This window comes from Myotis brandtii, unplaced genomic scaffold, assembly GCF_000412655.1.
Source record: "Myotis brandtii unplaced genomic scaffold, ASM41265v1 scaffold250, whole genome shotgun sequence".
Lineage (NCBI taxonomy): Eukaryota > Metazoa > Chordata > Mammalia > Chiroptera > Vespertilionidae > Myotis > Myotis brandtii.
In genome coordinates this window covers 241,225-261,123 of record NW_005359478.1, presented here as the reverse complement: position 1 = coordinate 261,123, position 19,899 = coordinate 241,225, and the positions used below count along the sequence as shown (strand labels likewise).

Below are 19,899 nucleotides of genomic sequence, written 5' to 3'. Positions count from 1 at the left end.
TCGCTTTTTTTTTTTTTTTTTTGGTGCCCTTGACTGGAATTGAATTCTACCTTCTACCTTCGGTCCACAGGCCAATGCTCTATCCACTGAGCCAAACCAGTTAGGGCTCCCTTAGCTCTTGAAATGCTGCTTGGAACTACATTAATTTGCTTTTATTTGTATGCCACTGTCATGTCTTAGCTTCCCAAGGAAGAAATCTTCCCTTTCCTTGCTAACTTCCCTCAAGACCCAGCAGAGGGCGCTATACACATAAGGGCTGTTTGTGTGGGTGCCACTGGCTCACTATAGATATCCTCAATGGCAACTCTAATTTTTCTTTTGCCTGTATTGTCTATGCTCAGGCCACATCAGCTTAAAATAAATGCCACTGGACAATAATAATGGTGACGTCATCTCTGACACCCTGCATATCAGATGGCCAAGATGCTTGTCAGCACAATCATCACTCAACCACATTGGAGTAGTAGATCCACAATTTGGAATAAAGATTTTAGAAAATATCTAACTGAAACACTGGCAGGAACAGCTATTGGAAGCACTGCAGAATCGGTCTGCCTTGGCTGCCTAGCTCTATAGTAAGAGAGTGAAAAACAAGAAATGGCAAGTTTTAAACTGAAATAGAGACAGTCACAAACATTTCTTGGCACCCCAGGATTCCTAAAACTACAGCTTAAAACTAAGGACAGGGAAGCCAGGAATAATGGAAAAATCATATAGAAGCCTAGATATTAACTTGAGCTCTTCAGTAAAACTAGCTTGCCACTTTATAAGTAACTTATTTCTATACCTCAATTTTCTGACCTGTATTAAAATGAAATTGCACTAACTGAATGACCCCACTCAGCCTCCCTGACCTCATTCCCCAGCTGTGTCTACCTGGCAAACACAAACCAGGGACAACATGCTCCAGAAGTCAGAGGATTGGTTTAGGATATACAGGGTGGGGCAAAAGTAGGTTTACAGTTCAGATGGGAAAGAAAACAATAATAATATAAGAATAAGCTGTTTTAAGTATTCACAACTGTAAACCTACTTTTGCCACACCCTGTGTATATATCCTAGCTTTTGAAGTACATGAACTTTTTCATATATTTTCTTCCAGCTAGACAATAATTCCCACAATGGTAGGGAATGCTTTTTAAAAAAATAAATCCTCCCCCAAGTTATGTTTTATTGATTTTAGAAAGAGAGAGAGAGAGAGAAAGCATCGATGTGAGAAACATCGATTGGTTGCCTCCTGTACATGCTCCAACGGAGGATCAAACTTGCAACCTAGGTATGTGCCCTGACTGGGAATCAAACCCTCAACCTTTTGGTGTCTGGTATGACACTCCAACCAACGGAGCCACCTGGCCCGAGCATGCCTTTCTTTCACTGAGCTCCATACTACCTGGCTCACTCAGTGTCTAGTACGCTGTTCAGAAATGCCAATGGTTAGGAGGCATCAGAGTCCCCTGGCTAAATTTAGAGAGAGCAAGTCAGGAATACCTTCATTGAAAACTTTAGAAAGATTCTCATTAAGGAGAATGAGTTAGATACCAAGAACATTTCTTCTCCAGTTTAGAAGTACCCCTCTCCCTCAATAAGATGGAGGTTTCTCTAAAATATCTGTCGCCTGGACCTTGTTTATCTTCCTTGATGCACACTCATTTGAAAAGCCATTCACATTTGGGAAAATAGCATGATAATCTCTCCTAATCAAACTTGGGCAAAATGGGCGAGTGGTTTCAGTTGACCACATGTGAATGTCTGGTGAGGCCAGGAGGGACAGGGCTGAGTATGTGTCTACTTTGGTAACGTTTCTTCTGTATGTCACATTCACAGGTCTTTTACCTTCTGTCAGTGGCAGGATTTGAGACTGTTTTGACGAGGAAAGAAGTCACTGTGCCTCCTGCTGGCCACAAGCAGAGAGGCTCGAGTTCCCTTTGGCTTGTTACTAGAGGTCCATTTCTCTTTCACAAACGTGAGAATTGTGAACGAGTACACGACTGAAAAGGAAGAGTGGGCTTCCTTTTATGCTTAGTCTGGACTAAGCTTTAATCGCTTAAGATCAAACACTCTCAAATTCCTCATTTTGTGAGCCCAAACCTGAGGTTGATGCATCGGTATTAGGTACAGGAACAAAGGGATGGACAGGGGTCAGGAAAAACCCTGGTCTGTGAGCCAACATCCTTGTTCCCTCTCCCTAAGTGATGGAGTGTAGAGCCCAACCACATCCTAGATTAAGAGCCCCTGTTCCTTAAAAAACTTAGGGCCACACACCAGCTTCTCCCCTGAATGGTGTCTGTCTTTTCTTCCCTTTCCCCAAACCCCAATAAAACACACCAACTGCTTCAGAGTATTTATGGGTGGGTTTTTTTTTTCATGGGTCTTTTTTTTTTGTTTTTAAATTTCAAATACTGAAAAAGTCCCCTGGGCTCTGTGGGGCTCCCCATGCTCATGGCCCTCTTTCCGCATACTGACTGCCCTTCTCCCCACAGTACATCTGTCTCAAGGATATTTTAAAAAATGAACAATTAACGTTAATTGCATTCTCAGCATGCTCTGCAGAACCAGAGGAGCTGTCTGCATCTGTCATATTTAGATGGACAGTTTCTTTTATCTGACACCAGGTCCCCAGCCATGTCTAAGCAAACATTGCATTTTTCTACAAAGTTAAATTGGAACCCCACGTCTTTAGTTTACTCCACTTCCTTCCCCTCACATCCACCTCACACCAGCCACATGGTTAAGTAGGATAGTCAGGAATGTTATCAACTTCAAGCCCTAATTCATATTCCCCTAAATCTCCCACCCACCCTCTCAAACAACTCCCCAGCCCCACCCCACTCCCCAGGATTTCACTGAGATTTCTCCCAATAGTTATTTGGAAGAAAGGTAAAACAAAAAAGGTTCAAGGTCTTGGTGCTCAGCCCAAGGGGCTCCATGCGCTGGGACACCGACGGGCAGGGGCTTCTGCCTCTCCAGCCCGTGCCCGAGCCACCTCCTGAGCCCTCTGCAAATGCAGGGAGGGGCAGGAGCCAGCACAGGACCCAGGGGGGGCAGCGTCTCAGGATCTGGCGGAGCCCCGGGCAGCATCATTCAACTTGGCCACTGCGGATGAACATAGAAGAAGAAAAAGAAAACACTGTCAAGTAATAAGGGAAAAATACCTAAATTCCATCCCAGTCTCTATTCCATGACTCTTCTATACTTAACAATCATTAGGCTACCTAGCATATGCCTCAATCCTATCCATAGAAAATTATTGAGAGAAAGAGAGACAGAGAGAGAATGAATGAATTTGAGTCTTATCCACAAAACAAAATGTTCTCTGCCTTTTAAAAAGATATCCATAAAAACAAAGACAGAAAAGCAATTCGTTAGACAAGATCAAAACAACTGGAGGCTCATAGGGGTGGTAGCTGCCTCCTGGCTTGGAGCAGCTCAATTTCATACGCAAAGCACCGTCACTTAGAGCAGCGGAGACTGACCGTGGGCACACAGTGATGAGGTGGTGACTGGGTGGAGGCCAGGGCCAGACAACACACAGGTTGTTTTGAGTGGATTTAATAATCTAGGTTTAATCAAAGCAACTGGGATTTGGATTTTTCTTTGCCATGGACTTATGTACTTCATGCTGGGGAAACATGTGGTGAACACAGAATGTAGCTTGAGTCTTTTCTTAAACTAGACTATGACCAGATGAAGAGAGAGAGAGACCAACAGTTTTCTGATCTCCCTATTTCTTCTATTCCTTCCTAATACCAGACTCATTGTGACCTCAGTTTTGAGTATTCAAGTTGACCAATAGAGAAAGTGGCTCAGACAGAAACGAAAAAAGTACAAAATTTGAGAAAAATCAGAGATGAAGAAAACGTACAAAATTATATATATATTTATATATATAATAACATGACATATCTATGTACAACATGGCTGGGACAGTTGAGGAAACTATACAAGGATGTTCGGCATTTTCCCCTTCCCACGTGGATTTCAGACTAAGGAAGACAGCATGAGGAAATGGAGCAAGAAACACAAAAATCATATACAATTACAAGTGACAGTCGAGGAGTCTGGGGGCCAAGGAATTCAGGGGTCCTGCTCTCTCCATTCCTCCCTCACCAACTTTTTCCTATCCAATCTGAATGACAGCCTGAAAAGTGGGTGGCTGGTCAGGAGAGACATCTATACCCATCCCATCCCCGCACATGCACCCCATCAAGTTCATCAGACGTTCTCATTGGGACAAATGTTTGGCCTATCAGGATTTGTGAGAGGGCAAGAGAGGATTACGAATCTTGCTCTCTCGAACAGTTAGTTCTCACCCTGACCCTCTCTATCATAACAAGCAGGTTGCATTCAGTAAGATTCAGGCCAAGCTAGTGATAACTAGACTGAAGATGCTGGCCAACTGCAACCCCTTTCCTCCACACATTCATCAATCAGCACTGCTGCTTCTCATCAAACAGGTGCCGGGTTACTGAGCTCTGGGAAGGCAGAGATTTCTGTGTTCCTTTTCGCTCCTTAACCACCTTCCCCAGCGTTCTTCAACTTGAATTCTCTCCGAAGAACCTGCTACTCCAGCCCGGCTGTAGTACTAAGCCCTAGAGGCTAGCTCAGTGCATCCCTTTTGTTCTTGTCTCCCTAACAATACACCTGGCATCCAATTACATCAGAAACATGGGCCTCCATATGTGCAAGACTGAGCATGTTTCCTCAGGCCCACAGCTCAGCTGCCAGAGCAGCCTTTTTAGCAGCAGAGTTGCAGACTGCAGGCTAGAGAAGTGGGTTGGGCAGAGGCAGGAGCTTCCATGGCTAGCTGCTTAGAACTTTTTTTCAACCCTATCACCATGATATTTATGAGGTCCTCTTGCCTGAATTCAATCCCCCCCACCCCCCCCCCGCCCCCATCTCTACTTCCTCTCTCCCCATGTAGTCTTCCAATGGTTCCCCTGTGTAGGCAAATCACTGATGGGCCTGCCTCATTAGTTTTACAAAGAATAGCAGCGTTTTCCAACTGGCAGTTACAGAATTCTAAGGTCAGAATCAATTTCATCCATACTCAAACTATTTTACAGACGACAAAATAAATCCTGAGAGGCTAAATGACTTGACCAAGGTTACATATCACTTCTACATGGAACTAGACCCAAACCCAGATATCTTGACTCCTAAACCAGTGCTCCTTCCACTATCTCACAATGCTTTCAAAAGCAACATGCTGGGAGAAAGAGAAAGAGAGAGAGAGAGAGAGAGAGAGAGAGAGGGCGCTAGAGAGAGCGCCCATTTTATACAATGTTTTCCAATCTTTACATTAAGAGCCAGGGCAAACTGTAAGAGACACTGACTAAGGGAGGTTAAGTGGGCACTGTAGTTTTAGGCAAGCAAATCAGTTTTTCTTTTTTGAGGATTCTCTAAACCTGCCATAATGGAAACATGAAGCAATAGCAGCCTAAGACAAAACACTTAGAAGCACAGAGAAAAGATCTCATTCAATCTACCTTTCCCCATAATGTCAGGTTAGCCTTGGATGTTAAAACCTGCCACATTATTCCCAAGGCTCAGCCTAACCGATTTTGAGATTCTCTCTTCCGAAAAAGAAATCATGTCTCCCCAGTTTCTTGTACAGAAGAAAAGTCTGCAGTATTACTCAATCCTAGTCTCCTACTTCTAGGCTATAGTGAGGGTGTGGAAATATCAATTTAACCAAAGAAATGAACTCAGAGCCCCTCTTCCACACACATTACCTCCTCAGCAGCCCCCAGCTGAATCACAGTCACTGCTGGCTAGCAAGCTGAGAAGTTCTCTAACTAGGTGCCCATTCCATTCCTGCCTATGATATATAAAAGTCCAGTGGGTGAGGAAGGGGAAAAGAGGGGCCCAGGTTACCCCGCAAGCTTGCTGGTGACGAGCGAGGACTTTCTCTGGGGCAGATCCTGTGGGGTAGGGATGTGGTCACCAGTCACCAGGTTCTTGTCTGGTCCTGCACTTGGCAGCTGCTTATTCTTCATCTTGGCTTTGGCCATGTTGTAGTCTCCTGAGTCAAAGTACTTTTGCTAAGAGACAAGAGGGAGGTTTAGGTGAGTGAGGAGCCCTGGCCATCCTCAAAAACAAGGAGACCCACATCCATTACAAATCCTCATCCACTCTCAGATCTTTCAAGTCTTTCATGATTAATCTCTTGCATACACAGCTTAGCATTAATTACATGTACTTGTATCTGCTCCCCAAATGTATGTCAGCAGTTTCCCAGCTAGAGTATAGATTTTTGGAGTTAAGAAATAGCCTCTACATCCTTTGTAGCCACATCATTTGTAGCCTCATCAGCAAAAGATGGTTCAACAAAATTAAAGACTTTATACATAAAGGCTTGCTGAGGACCTATTAGTCCATCCTTTGTAGCCACATCATTTGTAGCCTCATCAGCACAAGATGGTTCAACAAAATTATTGACTTTATACATAAAGGCTTACTGAGGACCAACAGATTTGGTGCTGGGGAAACAGATATAAAGAAGGGGTAATCTGGGGCTACCCTAGCAAACAGCAGATCAACCTCCAGCCAACAACCTCAAAATGGAAAAGGGTTTTCTCAGACCATGAATAGAAACCGGGCTTGTTCATGAGGATGATGTACTTTTCCTCTGACTCCCACTGCCTCCACAGGTTCCATGGTTGTGAAAGCCTGCCCATGCCTGTCTTGCCTACAGCAAGGTAAACTGCAAATCAGCATCACATCATCATCTGTGGCTAAGACTCAACAACTGGGATTCTTCATGGGTCTATTTCACTCTCCATTTCATCCACAGAGGAATACACTCCGGCTTAATGATTCCCAATCCCTCAGTAGGTTTAGGTACCTCTGGGGACTGAGAAACCTGATCAGGGGCTAGATGGCTATGAAGGTGGATTCTCCCTTGGTAAAGAGAACCACTTTGGACAGAAAGGAGTAAATGGCTTATGCTAACTTCAAGGGTCTGAATAAATCTATTCATTTTAAGTTCAGGAAATCTGTAGGACAGATGGTTTGATCTTTTTCTGAAATGATGCACCTACAACCTTTAGCTCTAATTCTAAAGAATGCAGTCCTAAAATTCCCACCATCCAGATAGGCAAATGCCTAGCGCAGCCAGTGTTTCAGTCTCTAACATCCTTCCTTTATCCCCCAAATCCCCCATAGCCAAATGCCCCTACATAAAGCCTTAATATCCTATATGGGAAACCAGAAGATAAACTGATACCATATCAGAGATTTACAATAATTTGCTTTGCTCATTTTAAGTTTCTAATTCCTTTCCACTGCTGCCCAACAAACAACAAAACTTCCAGGTCAGCATTCAGTAGAACCTCTATAGAGCTCATCCCCTTTGGCTCCAAAGAAGAGGGTAAGAGATTGTGTCCCATACCCCTTTCTGGAGTCTCTTCATGAGGAAGTCGGAGCCTCCAGGCTTTTGTCCTAGGCTTGGATATTTGGCCTTTAGCTTTGCCTCCTCAGCTCTCTCAGGGAGAATACCTTCTTTCTCCTGCGTGTCCTGGAAGGAACAAATGGGCAGATAAAATTAAAGACTGAGAATCAACTGCTTCTAATATTTGATAACCTGTATGCTATTTTTCCCCCCTGAAGATCCACTTACTTGTAAACATGCTATTTCCACTCTACTCTCAAATAAAGCTAGACCTTTGTTCAAATTCCTAAAGCTCAAGAACACTGTATCGTGAGAAGAAAAGACAAGGTGCTTCTCACACTCTACCCCGGGAACCACCTCGGTGACCTGTGAGTACTGGGTTAAAGGTAATACCTAGTTAATCACCGAGCAAGCCATAGCTCACTCAGCACAGAAGCTAGGAAAGACAAAGAGAGAAAAGAACCAGCCAAGGCTTTTTGGTGACACATGATGAGTAGGAAAGTACCCTGGCTGCTGACTAACACACAGTACAGGTCAAATGGGAAAGCAAAAGGGATAGATAATTCTGCTGAAATGCTCCCTCCCTATTTAGAATCTAAGATAGTCATCTGAGAAGTCTCTCTGTGGAGGAGGCTAGAGCTACGCAGCCTTCTCCAAAAATCTCCACCTTAGTAATGGGAGGACATCGCTTCAGCATTTCCATAAACATGTGGCAGGGAGGTGGTAGGTAAACAGAGATGAAAATGACCCTATTTTTAATCTCGGGAAAATTAAGATACAGTAGGTTCACTAGCATTTACCCAGTTTTTGCCAAAAAGCAAACACCAACCCTCATGGGGCTAGTGATGGCAGTTTGGGGAACATGACAAGAGCTCAACTGGCTTGCAGCGGCTCTCACTGTCTACGATCCTCGCTTTTTGTGGGCCCCGCTGCCCTTTTCTTCGGTAACTTTTAAAAATAATCTAAAGCCACTCTTGGCTCTTCTTGGTGGGATTATATTACCTCTCCTTGGTATTCCGGCACAGGTATAACAACAGGTGCATGTCATGAGCCTCTGAACCCAGTACTGAATGCTGTACGTCAAATACAACCCCCAAGCAGAGGTCTAATTGGCGTGTTTTCATCACAGAATTGCGGGTGAACTAAGTCTCGCTGCCTTGGAAGTCTGGGGGAAACAGGGTGATAGAGTGGCGTCTTTCTTGTCACGACTCTCCTGGTGTCTTTTCTAAATTTAACCTCGATGATTCTGTATGGGACTTCAGTCCTCTTCACTCTTGTTCCGTCCTCACGGAAGATGGGCAACAGACCATCCCCAATCGTCAAAATAGGTTATCTTGATAAAATTGCCGCCTTTAACCATGGTGATTACTCTTCTCCCTTCCCCCAATGCTGGTCCTTTTTTTAAACGTCTTTGACCTCAACCTGTAGCTTTCGAAGGATTTAGGGTGCAGGCCCCAGCCTGGTAGTCGTGTTATTTACCCCTAATAACCCATAATACACATCACAGCCAGGGACCACCAGCCCCCTTTCATTCACCCAGTCTTTCCAAACACCCGCCCCGCGCCCAAGCTCGGCCAATTATAGCACAGCTTGAAGGAGCTGAGCGGTAGGCTTCTTGGCCAATGAGGAAGGGTAAGGCACTGACTGACAATCGACCCAACCAACCAGCGCCAAAGCAGCAAGTCGCGTTGACGCTCACTCGGCGTGACGCAAGAAGTGGCCAACCCCTGCAGAGCCTGAGATCAGGGCGACCAATCCGCACGGGTGGGAGACCGTCTCCCGCCCCATCACTGTCGCCCCCGGCTCGCTCGCCCGCACCCCCTCCATTTCACCTGCTTCTCCTCGCCGGTCTCCTCCGCAGGGTTCTCCTCTTCTTGTTTCTGAGACATGGCGGGACCGGGACTGTGGAGTGGAAGGGGCCCGGGAAGTCAAACGGAGAAGGGAAGGGGGAGGGGAAATGGGGACAACCTGCGCTGCTCCTTCGGCTCCTGTCACTAGGGTTGCTCAGTTAAAATGGCGGCCCTTGCCTGTGACGTTGCGACCGCCCCTGCCTATGGGAACCAATAGGAGTGAGGTAGATGGGCCAATGACGTAACGGTTTACCAATAGTCGCTGGCTAGAGGTGGGGTCTATGGAGGCGACGGGCAAGCTGGAACACCAATCCGGAGCCACAAGGACCAATTGGGAGCCCGTGGGGAAAGGCAGGGGGCGGTGCTGCTCGGTTTGGCAGATTTGTTCCTTTGGTGGGACCCGGCTGCCTTCCGCTCCACGGCCCCTCTCCCGGGAACCTTGGCTGAACTTAAAACGGGAGAGCGGAAGGATGTAAACCTTTATTTCCAGGTGGAGAGGAGTAAGCTTTGCGCAGTGTTGGCAGAAAGTCATCGAGCTCCAGAAAACAATTGGGAGGTCAGAGTGGACTTGGAAGTGGAACTCAGCACGATTTCGATGTGACACTTGGTGTGGAACCGAGAGAGAGGCCGAGTTCCCAGTCTGAGTCTTTTGCAGAACACAAATGACTTGGGCTTTATGATTTAACTCTTATGTATAGTTTTATACTTATTTAAGGTCATCCTATGGACTTGGACTAAGCTTCTTGAAACAGAGCACCGTTCTAAGGGTAAACATTTAGTAAATACAGTTAACACTAGTTAACCTATCCCGAGTCACAGGTCAATATTTCTTGAGCGTTTGTAGATGGCACTGTATTCGTTTTACAGGGGTTTCATATATAGCAAGGCATTCACTCCCCTTAGGTTAGTGGGCACGTGGGGAGGGTTTTCCCAGTGTTCCAGGTGGACCCTAAGTCCCTCAAATGAAATAGACCCATTTTCCTGGAGTGTTAAGTCACATCATTTTTAAATTGAAAACAAACATTAGTCTAATACTAATAACACTGTAAAATTCATATTAAAATTTAATTTTCCAGGCGGCTGTTGTGACAGGTAGTCTTGGCTATCAGTTCATTTTTCTGTTAACTAGGTGCACTTCTAAAAAGGAGCACAAGTGCTGGCAAGGATGTGGAGAAAAAGGAACCCTCCTGCACTGTTGGTGGGAATGCAGACTGGTGCAGCCACTGTGGAAGACAGTATGGAGTTTCCTTAAAAAGTTAAAAATGGAACTCCCATTTGACCCAGTGATCCCACTTCTAGGACTATATCCCAAGAAACCAGAAAGGATATATGCACCCCTATGTTCATAGCAGCACAATTTACAATAGCTAAGATTTGGAAACAGCCTAAGTGCCCATCAGCAGATGAGTGGATTAAAAAACTGTGGTACATCTACACAATGGAATACTATGCCGCTATAAAAAAGAAGGAACTTTTACCACTTACAACAGCATGGATGGAACTGGAGAGCATTATGCTAAATGAAATAAGCCAGTTCGAGAAAGATAAATATCACATGATCTCACTCATATGTGGGATATAATGATCAACATAATTTGATGAACAAGAATAGATCCAGAGACAAATGGTAGGGGAGGGCGGGAGTTAGAGAGCAACCAGAGGACTTGTATGCATGCATAGGAGCATAACCAATGGACAGAGACACTGGGGCGGTGGGGGCTTGCCCGGGATGGGAATGGCTGGGGGGGGAGGGAGAGGGCAATTGGGGAAAAAGGAGACATATGTAAAACTTCAGACAATAAAAAAAAAAGTTTTAGGAGCACTGGAATACACAGATTATCATACAAGGCAAAATTTGGTAAGTATTGAAATAAAACTGTTAATATGTGATAGGGGTTCAAAGGAAGGCTCAGAGTCAGTTTAGGGTGAAAAAAAACCCACTGTGATGGAAGTGGTATTTATTTCAGATACCTTTATTTATTTCAAATAGCTTTAAAGAACTTAGGAGTTTGCCAGGTAAAGATGAAGGAAGGATATTCTGGGTGATGGGCACAGCATGAAGGCTAGAAAAATAGAACTGAGTCCAGAACATGGAAGACTTTGAATAACAGGATAAGGAACTTGTGAATAATTTAGTAATCCATGAGAGACATTTAAGGTTTTTAGGCCAGAGAGTGGCAGGTCAGAACTGCTCTTTAGAAAGATTAATTTGGTGGTAATGAACAAAAATAATTCAGAATTCCAAGTAGAAAGATACTAGACTAGAGGTGGGTGGTCTATTCAGGAGTCCACTGCAAGGAAGTATGTAGTATTTAAACTAGAAATGTGGTTGTTTAGAAAACTGAATATAATTAAGAGAGTCTGTGGCAATAGGATCTACTAGATTAGTAACTGATTGAATACAGGAAAAGGAGGCTGTGTGCCTCAGGGTGACTGATGTAGAAATAATAAATTCAAGAAGAGGAGTATTTGGGAATGGAATTGGAAGCAGCGAGAAAATGAGGTGGTCAGTTTTAGAAACACAGCCTTTTTTAAAAGCCAGAGAGCCATTTGGTAGAGATAGCTAGGCAATGAAGACTTAGGATACATGACCTCTGTGAATGCCTCCATATCTAAAATTTTAGGGTTCTAGAAAATGTAAATTTGGAGTTAGGGAGAAAAGTAGAAGCTAAATATGAATAAAATTTGGACCTTTTCACGTAAATATTAGTAGAGTTGTGTAAGTAGATGGGATCATCAAAGGAGAAAGGAGAAAGAATAAGTCCCAAGACAGAAACTTGGGGAAAATTGGCCAGGGTCACAGACAAATGATCAGAGTGGTAAGGATAAGAACCAGGAGAGAAGTGACAGAGACGTTAAAGATGGAGGGGACAAAAGCTAATTGCAAGTGGTTAAAGAGTGGGGAGGTGGTAGCAATATTTAACAGCAAGTAAATTAGGGCAATGAGTTGAAGAGGAAGCAGCAAAAGATTTTAGTTTTTGGAGGTTAGGCAAGACTCAAGCATGCTTTCAGAAAAGGAGAGGGGCTAATTGAGAGAGAAACTAAAAATGTAATTATCCACTTTAAAGAGGAGATAATGAAATAATTAAAGTCACAGGAGATCATTAGATCAAGAGGGAGAGAGGCAGACAGGTTGGTTTTGGCAATTATAAAGGAAGAGTTGGAGGAGAAATGTACAGAGAGATTTCGAAGTGGCTAAACACGTAAGAAAGTCACATTAAATGGCCTTGCCAGTCTATCTCTTGAGAATATAAAGGATGATTGGGTGGATAGAAGATCTAGGAGAAATGGGGATAGAAACAGCTCTATAGAAAATAGCAATAAGCCCTAGCCAGTTTGGCTCAGTGGATAGGGCATAGGCCTGCAGACTGAAAGGTCCCAAGTTCGATTCAACGGCACATGCCTGGATTGCGGGCTCAATCTCCAGTAGGGTGTGTGCAGGAGGCAGCCAATCAATGATTCCCTCTCATCACTGATGTTTCTATTTCTCTCTCCCTCTCTCTTCCTCTCTGAAATCAATAAAAATATATTAAAAAAAGAAATTAGCAATAATTCACGCTGGCTAGGTAGCTCAGTTGGTTAGAGTATGCCAAGATTGCGGGTTTGATCCCTAGTCAGGGCACAACCAATGAATGAATGCATAAATAAGTGGAACAACAAATCTCTCTTCCTCCCTCTCCCCCACTCTCTCTCTCAAATCAATAAATAAAAAATGGAATAATTCAAAACAGCAAGAATGATCTAGCTGGGATTAGATAAGTATGAGTTTGTGGTAGGTAGTCGCAACCAGTGTGGCTTTGTGACTTTGGTCAATAACTCCTGGCTGCCTTGGAGTGGAGAAAACAGATAGCCAAAGTTAACTGGGACAAAAGGATTGGTAAAGAAAGAACAGAGAAGACAATGAAGAAGTCTAGATTGGTTTGTTGAAATAGCTGACCATGGCATCTAGGCTCTTTAGGAAAGACAGAATACGATTGATAAACTGGGAGAATAGAAAGGAGTTGACCAAATGGTCATGAGACATACAAAGCTCAGATTTGGTGGGAGTGACTGAGAGAGGCAGAAAAGTAGGAGGTTGCAATGAGAGGCAAATTTCAATTTGTATCTAGGAAGGTGGAGAAATTATAGGTTATCATGAGCTCTAGCCTATGATAATTGTAATTGGTGGCAGATATGGCATGGCTATAAAAGCCAGTGACGTTGATGCAATCAAGTAAATGTGAAGTCCCCAATGTTGAAGTCTCAGAGCATAATGATAGGGAAGGTGGCTGTGACCCATATATTGAGAATGAGCTGTAGGTCTCTAACACATGCATTTTAGTATGTAAGGCAGCGCTTTACATTGTAGAGGAGTAACTACAATATTAGGCAATGTATGACACCAAATAAATTACATGTATGAGTGTTTAAAAAGTCATTTCTGGCTGAGCTGGTCGAGTAATGTTTCAGACAAGGTAGTACCTAAGCTGGGATTATTAGGATAAATAGGAAGGTTGGAGATTGGCAGGGGGAGGGAGGAAAGGGAGACAATTTAGAGGACCATACTATCTTATAAAATGTTAGAGGATGGCTGATCCATATCTGAGGACAATGGAAAAGGGAGAGAGAAAAACTATAGCAAGAGTAACAAGTTCCCAGAGGGAGTGAGATCATGCTAGCCCAGCAAGACTCCTCTTTCATCCAACAAATTTAACTTAGCAGTCATTATGTGCTAGGTATTGTGCTGGAAGCAAAGATAAAAGAGAGTCTCTGTCTTCAAATTGTTCAGAGATGAGAGAGGAGATAAGAGAGAACGACAGTTTACACTGGATCAGGGTATTAAAGGCAGTTTCCTGGAGGAAATGACATTTGAAGGAACTGTAGGGGTATTTAAGGTAAAAAAAAAAAAAAAAAAAGTGGAGAAACCCTTTTCAGGCAGAGGGAACCTCGTGTGAAAACACACAGAACTTTAAGAAACTCCATGTCCTAGGTCCTTGGTTCTCAAACTTATGTGATTAGAAGTTCCCAGGGAACTTTATGAAAATACAGATTTCCTTAGCCCTATTTCACCCCAATTGAATCACCATCTCTGGGTTGTGGTCTGGGAATCTTTATTTTTACAAGGAAATGTAAACTCTTTAAAAAATGTATTTTTATTGATTTTAGAGAGGAAGGGAGAGGGAGAGAAAGGTAGAAACATCAATGATCGGCTGCCTCCTGTATGTTCCTTACCACGGATGGAGCCAGCAACCCAGGTATGTGCCTTGACTGGGAATTGAACTGTGACCTCCTGGTTCATAGGTCGATGCACAACCATTGGGTCACACGAGCTGGGTAGAAATCTATATTTTTGAAAAGCTTTCTAAGGAGAGAAATGCATATAAGGCTGGAACTTTTGTGGAGCAGCAAGACATGACACTGTCCAGGCTGCTGAGGTTCTGAGGAGACTTGTAAGTCATGCTAAAGGGTTGGGGTTTAATGAAGACAAAGGGGAACTTCTGATTTCAAGCAGGAAAATAGTATTGTTAGGGATGGAATTTGGAAAGATTTTACTGTGGTAGCCATGTGGAAATTGGACTGGATGGAGAGGAAGATCAGCTGGATCTCTATGATTGTGGGAATCTAGGCAAGACTAGAGAGGCCTGGTCAAAGGCAGAGGCCATGCCAAAGGAGAGGAGCTGAAGAGACAAATAATATTGAGGTGGTGAATAAAGTTGAGGGGAGAACCAAGTATGGATCCCAAATTCCTGAGTGAAGGGTGGTGCCATTTGCAGAAAAGCATGGAAAAGAGCAGATTGGGGGACGGGGTGGGGTGGGGTGGAGAAGTAAGGTGAGAAGAGGACCTAAACTTCTTACACATTTATTCCTAGTCTTTTGGTCTTTTCTCTTGCTCATGTCTGAATTTCTCAGAGCAGGATCTAAATCTTTAGAGGATGAGATGAAATATCTGGAATGACAATGTACAGGTCATCAGTGCGTAAGTAACATTCTTCTGAAAAATGGCCATAAAAAAAGGCTGGAAAAATATCTGGGTTTAAGACACAGGCCATTAGCACCCTCTGATGGCCAGACTGAGAACACCAGGAAATTAACCAAGCTCTATCCTCTTTTGCTTCCTTTAGAAATTTATGCTCTTAGGACTGGCCTTAAGTGTAGCCTAGGGAAATAGCCATGTGACCAGAATAATAGTGTTTAAGAGAATTTTCAAAAAAATTAAATTAACAAATCATACAAATGAGGGAATTAGAAGATGTTAAGCTGGTTCAAAAGAGAATCTAAGGACAGCCAAATATATAGGTATTTAAGACTGCTGAAATGAAGTTGCTAATAGACATAAAGTTGGTCAATATCTAAAGGGCATAACATATAACGTTTAGAATGATCTTTTTCACAGGGTGGAAATCAATTGTGTCTCACTGGACAAAATGCATTTGTCTTTCTATGTAGAAGAATCATTTGCATTGCCATCAGTTTTCTCAACTTACAAATTGTAAAATAGTGCTGAGGGAGAATAGTAAGAAGCTAGGAAAATTCCTGGGTAAGTGGAATGGGGAAACTGAAACAAGATAATGAAACAAGGCCAAACAATTTGAACAGCTTAAAGCCAGCTAGAATCTGAAAACCTTATCTTCCCTAACCAAGGACACTTGAGAGCAAATGTTTTATACCTCTCCTCCCAAACCAGAGAATACATTACTTAAATCATGCTGGTGGGGGAGATACAGAACAGAGACCCAATTAATGCCATTTATGTCAACTAAACCCAATTATGGATGAAGTCAGGGAAACAAATAACAAAAACCTGATTAAAGCCAGACAGACCCAAGATAAAAATAAAACAGTAAAGCAGACCAAATAATAATCTCAAACTCCCCTGTATGCTTATTTTGATGCATCAGCATATTAAACACACACCTGGAAAGCTGATGAATATTCTGCTTAAGCCGTTGCCTAAGATTCTTGCCCACAGAAGAGAAATAAAAACCCCAAGACAAAGTGCAGGCTCACTCTAGAGCACATCCATGCACTTTCATGGACATGAACTTTTTTTTTTTAATATATTTTTTTATTGATTTTTTACAGAGAGGAAGGGAGAGGGATAGAGAGTTAGGAACATCGATGAGAGAGAAACATTGATCAGCTGCCTCCTGCACACTCCCCACTGGGGATGTGCCTGCAACCAAGATACATGCCCTTGACCGGAATCGAACCTGGGACCCTTCAGTCCACAGGCCGACACTCTATCCACTGAGCCAAACCGGTCAGGGCTGGACATGAACTTTTTACTTTCTTCTAAACTCTAAGGGTCCTCATGAGACTTGCAACCAGGGGAGCAATGGGCAGCAGCAGCTTGTCCTGGGCTTACCCCCTGATCTTGTCTCCAAGGCTCCCTTTCCTCTAGTGAGCCAAAAGTAGCCTGCCTTGGCTCACTTCTTTCCTATAACGTTTCCAGAAAGCCAAAGCAGAGCACTACCTAGGCTCTCTCCTATTGCTTCTTCTACCCTAAGTTCTTCCTTTGTTCGGTTGTCCCCAGCTGTAATGAACACACTCTCAAAATCACCTGGACTTGTGTTGTGTAATCTTTCCTGAACGAATTCAAGAACCCACACACTACCAGCCTGCAGAGGCAGACCAGCTCCAGGCATGTCCCCAGCTGGTGACAGTTCAAAGACAATGAAAGGCATAGGTCAGATAACTTCAGATTCCTCTAAGACAGTGGTTCTCAACCTTCCTAATGTCGCGACCCTTTAATACAGTTCCTCACGTTGTGGTGACCCCCAACCATAAAATTATTTTCGTTGCTACTTCATAACTGTAATTTTGCTACTGTTATGAATCGTAATGTAAATATCTGATATGCAGGATGTATTTTCATTGTTACAAATTGAACATAATTAAAGCATTGTGATTAATCACAAAAACAATATGTAATTATATATGTGTTTTCCGATGGTCTTAGGCGACCCCTGTGAAAGGTCCCACAGGTTGAGAACCGCTGCTCTAAGACAATACCCAGTCATGTTTTTCCTATTGTAAAGTCTTTTATAATTTCCCCCCTAGAACAGAAAAGCCTCTTTTCATAAATATATCACCTCTGCCTTTCATTGCATTCAAATTCCAACTAAAGTGCAAACATATTACCCAGAAATACCAAATCGACATTATCAGTTGCCATTTTAAACGTGGATTAAGTATTCAGGTCAATTTTAACAGCTATACTATGAAATTTTGGCTTGGAAGGCCTTAGAGAAAATCACAGAAAGAAAATTTACGTAGCATCTATTGTGCGTCAGCAGCTTACTTTTTAGTTTAGTATCTGTATTTTAATATTTGTATTTTAAAAGTATTCAGCCAAAAAGGAGCAATTTTAACCTAAAAGAATGAATCCTTAATGAAATTTAATGTGCCACCTAAAGACCTGAGAGAGGTTTGGAGCAGAGGGCTGTCAGTGGGGCACAGGTTGGGGGAAGAGGTGGGAGGCTGGAGCAAGGGGAAAAGGAGAAGACAAGTTTAAGAGTATCACTGGTGGGTTTCTCTGGGAGCCAACCAGCTATGATTCTCTCCAAACTCCTACTTTCTCTCCCTCATTCCCTCTTCCTCCTTTCTCCTTGTCCTTTTTCTTTTTAGATCGTCTAGACCGCTCCTTCCCAACTTCTTTTCCTTTTTGTTTCAGGTTTCTAAGATGTGCTTTTCCTCAAATAATCCCCCATCTAAGCTTTTTTCTACTTCTCTGGAAAGCCTTGTTAAGGTAACACTGGTCAGTGTTGACAGAAGTCAGGAAATCGTTTACCCTTGGGGGCTAATGACTGGAAAGGAGTACAAAGGATTCTGAAGTGCTAGGAATGTTCTGTTTCTTAATCCTGCTGTTGGTTACATGGGTATGTTCAGCTTGTGAAAACTGAGCTATGCACTTCTCTGCATGTACATTTCAATGAAAGGCTTAAACTAAAACAAACAAAAACAAAACAAACAAAAGCAAAACAAAGGAAAACCCCTCTCTGTTTAAGTTTCATCTGCTTCAGGGAAGTGAGTGGATAATAAAAGGGGGCATAAAGGAGCATAGGAAATGATCTTCATATTTTTGCCCAGAATCATCGACCACTGCTAATTTTCCAAAGTCTCATGACTCCAGTTTTGGCTGATTGACAAGGGGTAGTGGCAAGAGGCAGTGGGAATGGAAGTTGGCAGAATGAAACATATTACAAACTTAGATGGACAGAACTTGGTAACCAGTTGAATGTATGGCCCAGTTGAATAGAGGAAAGGGATAAAAGAAGGCAGGCTAAGTTTAAGCCAGGTCATGTGGGGAAAGAAAATGTAAACTATTGGTCAAATCAGGTTTGGGCAATTACTGTGGCAATATATTATGAATGTGTGTAAGAGATTAGCTTAAATATCTAAAAAATGAACAAGTTCTTTTGATAAATACTTTTGATACCAGCTAAGATTGTTTTAACCCAAGCTCTGCTTAAGAGAAATGTATAAAAACTATGATTGCTAAGGGACTGATTTAAATTACACTTTCATCCTTGGCATAGCTAAATCGTTGAGCATTAGGAAGGGTGGAACTTATAATAAAAGTAAAGCCAGAAAAAAAAAAGTGGCATTTCACTAAAATTAGCAGTGTCTGGGGTATAGGATGTGCTCAGTAGTTGTTCTATTTGTGACTGGGTGGGAGAAGGTGATACTTTAGATTGATTATGAAAGACCTGAGATACGTGAGCAGAGATCTATCTGAACGAGGTGGGGAGTAGCCAAGCAGATAGCTGGAGGAAAACTGGTCCAAGCAGAGGGAGGAACAAATGCAAAGCTTCTGAAGCAGGGACATGTTTCTAGTGTATTTGAGAAACAGCAATGCCCTGATTGGGAATTGAACTGTGACCTCCTGGTTCATAAGTCAGTGCTCAACCACTGACCATGCTGGTCAGGCACAGCATTATTTCTAACTGCCCCAAACTAGAACCCAATGTTCAAAGTAAAATGGATAAATGATCACAAAAAATACTTACATAATGTTCAAAAGCAAAACCAATCTATTGTATTAAAAGTCAGAATTATGGCCCTAATCGGTTTGGCTCAGTGAACAGAGCATCGGCCTGCGGACTCAAGGGTCCCAGGTTCGATTCCGGTCAAGGGCATGTACCTTAGTTGCGGGTACATCCCCAGTAGGGGGTGTGCAGGAGGCAGCTGATCGATGTTTCTCTCTCATCGATGTTTCTAACTCTCTATCCCTCTCCCTTCCTCTGTGTAAAAAATCAATAAAATATATTTTTTTTAAAAATCAGAATTATGGCCCTAACCGGGTGGCTCAGTTGGTTGGAGCATTGTCCCGTACACCAAAAGGTTGGGGGTTCAATCCCAGGCCTCCATGGGGGACTTCCATGCTGGAGGGCAACCGATTGATATCTCTCTCTCACATGGATGCTTCTTTCTCTCTGTCCCTCCCTTCCACTCTCTGTAAAAATCAATGGGGAAAAAAAATCCTAAGGTGAGGATTATAAAAACAAACAAAAAAGAATTATGGGAACAATGCTTTGTCTGAAGTAAAAATAACAGGGAAGTATAAACAATCCTAGTAACTACATTTTTTATTGTTCCTTGTTTTGTAATCATTAAGAAGGAAGAGTAAGCTAATTATAAGCATAGTTATCCTTTCACATGTTAACTCTGTTGTAGTTA

The 19,899-nt window shown here is 42.9% G+C and overlaps 1 protein-coding gene across 1 annotated transcript; it reads right to left on the bottom strand.

The window, feature by feature from the left end:
- Nucleotides 1–2,104: 2,104 nt before the first annotated feature.
- Nucleotides 2,105–9,430, bottom strand: ENSA (endosulfine alpha). Its single transcript, XM_005867368.2, has 4 exons — nucleotides 9,223–9,430; nucleotides 7,391–7,516; nucleotides 5,875–6,041; nucleotides 2,105–3,093 (listed from the first exon to the last, which is right to left on the bottom strand). Exons 1-4 carry the CDS (start codon nucleotides 9,277–9,279, stop codon nucleotides 3,078–3,080), a joined length of 366 nt encoding a protein of 121 aa, XP_005867430.1. The 5' UTR covers nucleotides 9,280–9,430; the 3' UTR covers nucleotides 2,105–3,077.
- Nucleotides 9,431–19,899: the final 10,469 nt, after the last annotated feature.